General features: G+C 66.4%; 1 protein-coding gene across 1 annotated transcript in view; it reads right to left on the bottom strand.

Annotated features, from left to right (window-relative positions):
* The window catches only part of Dkk2 (dickkopf WNT signaling pathway inhibitor 2), a gene marked incomplete at its 5' end in the record, with an annotated part of 85,888 nt that extends 85,023 nt beyond the window's left edge, over positions 1 to 865 (bottom strand). Inside the window, one exon of the mRNA XM_010641544.3 lies at positions 662 to 865. Within this exon, the coding sequence (XP_010639846.3) occupies positions 662 to 865 (204 nt within the window). The remainder of the gene's footprint in view (positions 1 to 661) is intronic.
* Positions 866 to 869: the final 4 nt, after the last annotated feature.

Here is an 869-nt window from a genome sequence, read left to right as displayed (position 1 = left end):
TGTGCGTCTGGGAAGCTGCGAGCGGCTGTCTGTTCGAAGGCCGGCGGAGCCGGGACAGAGCGCCGCGGGAGGAGGCCGCATGCCAAGCGTCTCTGGGTCCTGTCTCTATCGTCTCGGCTCCCAGGACGCCGTCGCCGTCACCTCACCGTGTGGCTTCCTCGCTGATGATTTACATACAATTCTACAAGAGGGAGAAGTGCGCGTCCATTGGGGCTGTTTTCCAAGCACGACCTACTTTGAAGGGAGAAAGTGGTTGGGAGAAGCGGAGAACCTGAAGGGGGCGAATCCCCCTCCGGAGTGCCACTTGCAGGGCGCCGGGACCAGGCCAAAAGCTCGCTCCGCCGACCCCACTACCGAGCCGGGCACTTCGCTCCCCTTCCGTGGCTCAAAGCCTTCGTGCGCAGAAGGGGAAGCACCCTTAAGCAAGGCCGCGTGAGAAGCACCTAGGACAGTGCCTAGCGCCTAAGTCGCTGTGCGCTCGCAGCCTCCACAGCCGCGTCCCAACGCCCGGCGAAGACCGTTCGCCGCCTTCCCCGAGGGAAGGTGCCAGCTCTCCACCGTGCCCACCTAGGGGTCTCGCGCGCATCAGGGCGCACAGGCGAACGCGCAGGAGCGCCGGCCCCACCTCCCCGCTGCAGAGCGCGCTCGGGAGTTTCCCTACCTGCCCCAGGGCTTTGCCCTTCTTGCTGCCGCCGAAAGCCAGTCCGTGGTATACGCCCGCAGATCGGTTGGCGGCCTGGGCAGGCGTCTCTCCGCCCGGAGAGGACTTGATGGAGTTGAGTTTGGCCCGCGAGCCGCCGAGCTGCGAGCTTTCCACCATCAGCACCGCGGCCAGGAGCAGGAGGCAGCGGGACGAGTCCCTGCCCCGC

This window comes from Fukomys damarensis, unplaced genomic scaffold (genome assembly GCF_012274545.1).
Source record: "Fukomys damarensis isolate Sample0158 unplaced genomic scaffold, DMR_v1.0_HiC HiC_scaffold_25, whole genome shotgun sequence".
In the NCBI taxonomy this organism is placed as follows: domain Eukaryota; kingdom Metazoa; phylum Chordata; class Mammalia; order Rodentia; family Bathyergidae; genus Fukomys; species Fukomys damarensis.
Note: the sequence above shows the minus strand (reverse complement) of the source record. Positions and strands in the feature narration are given on the sequence as shown.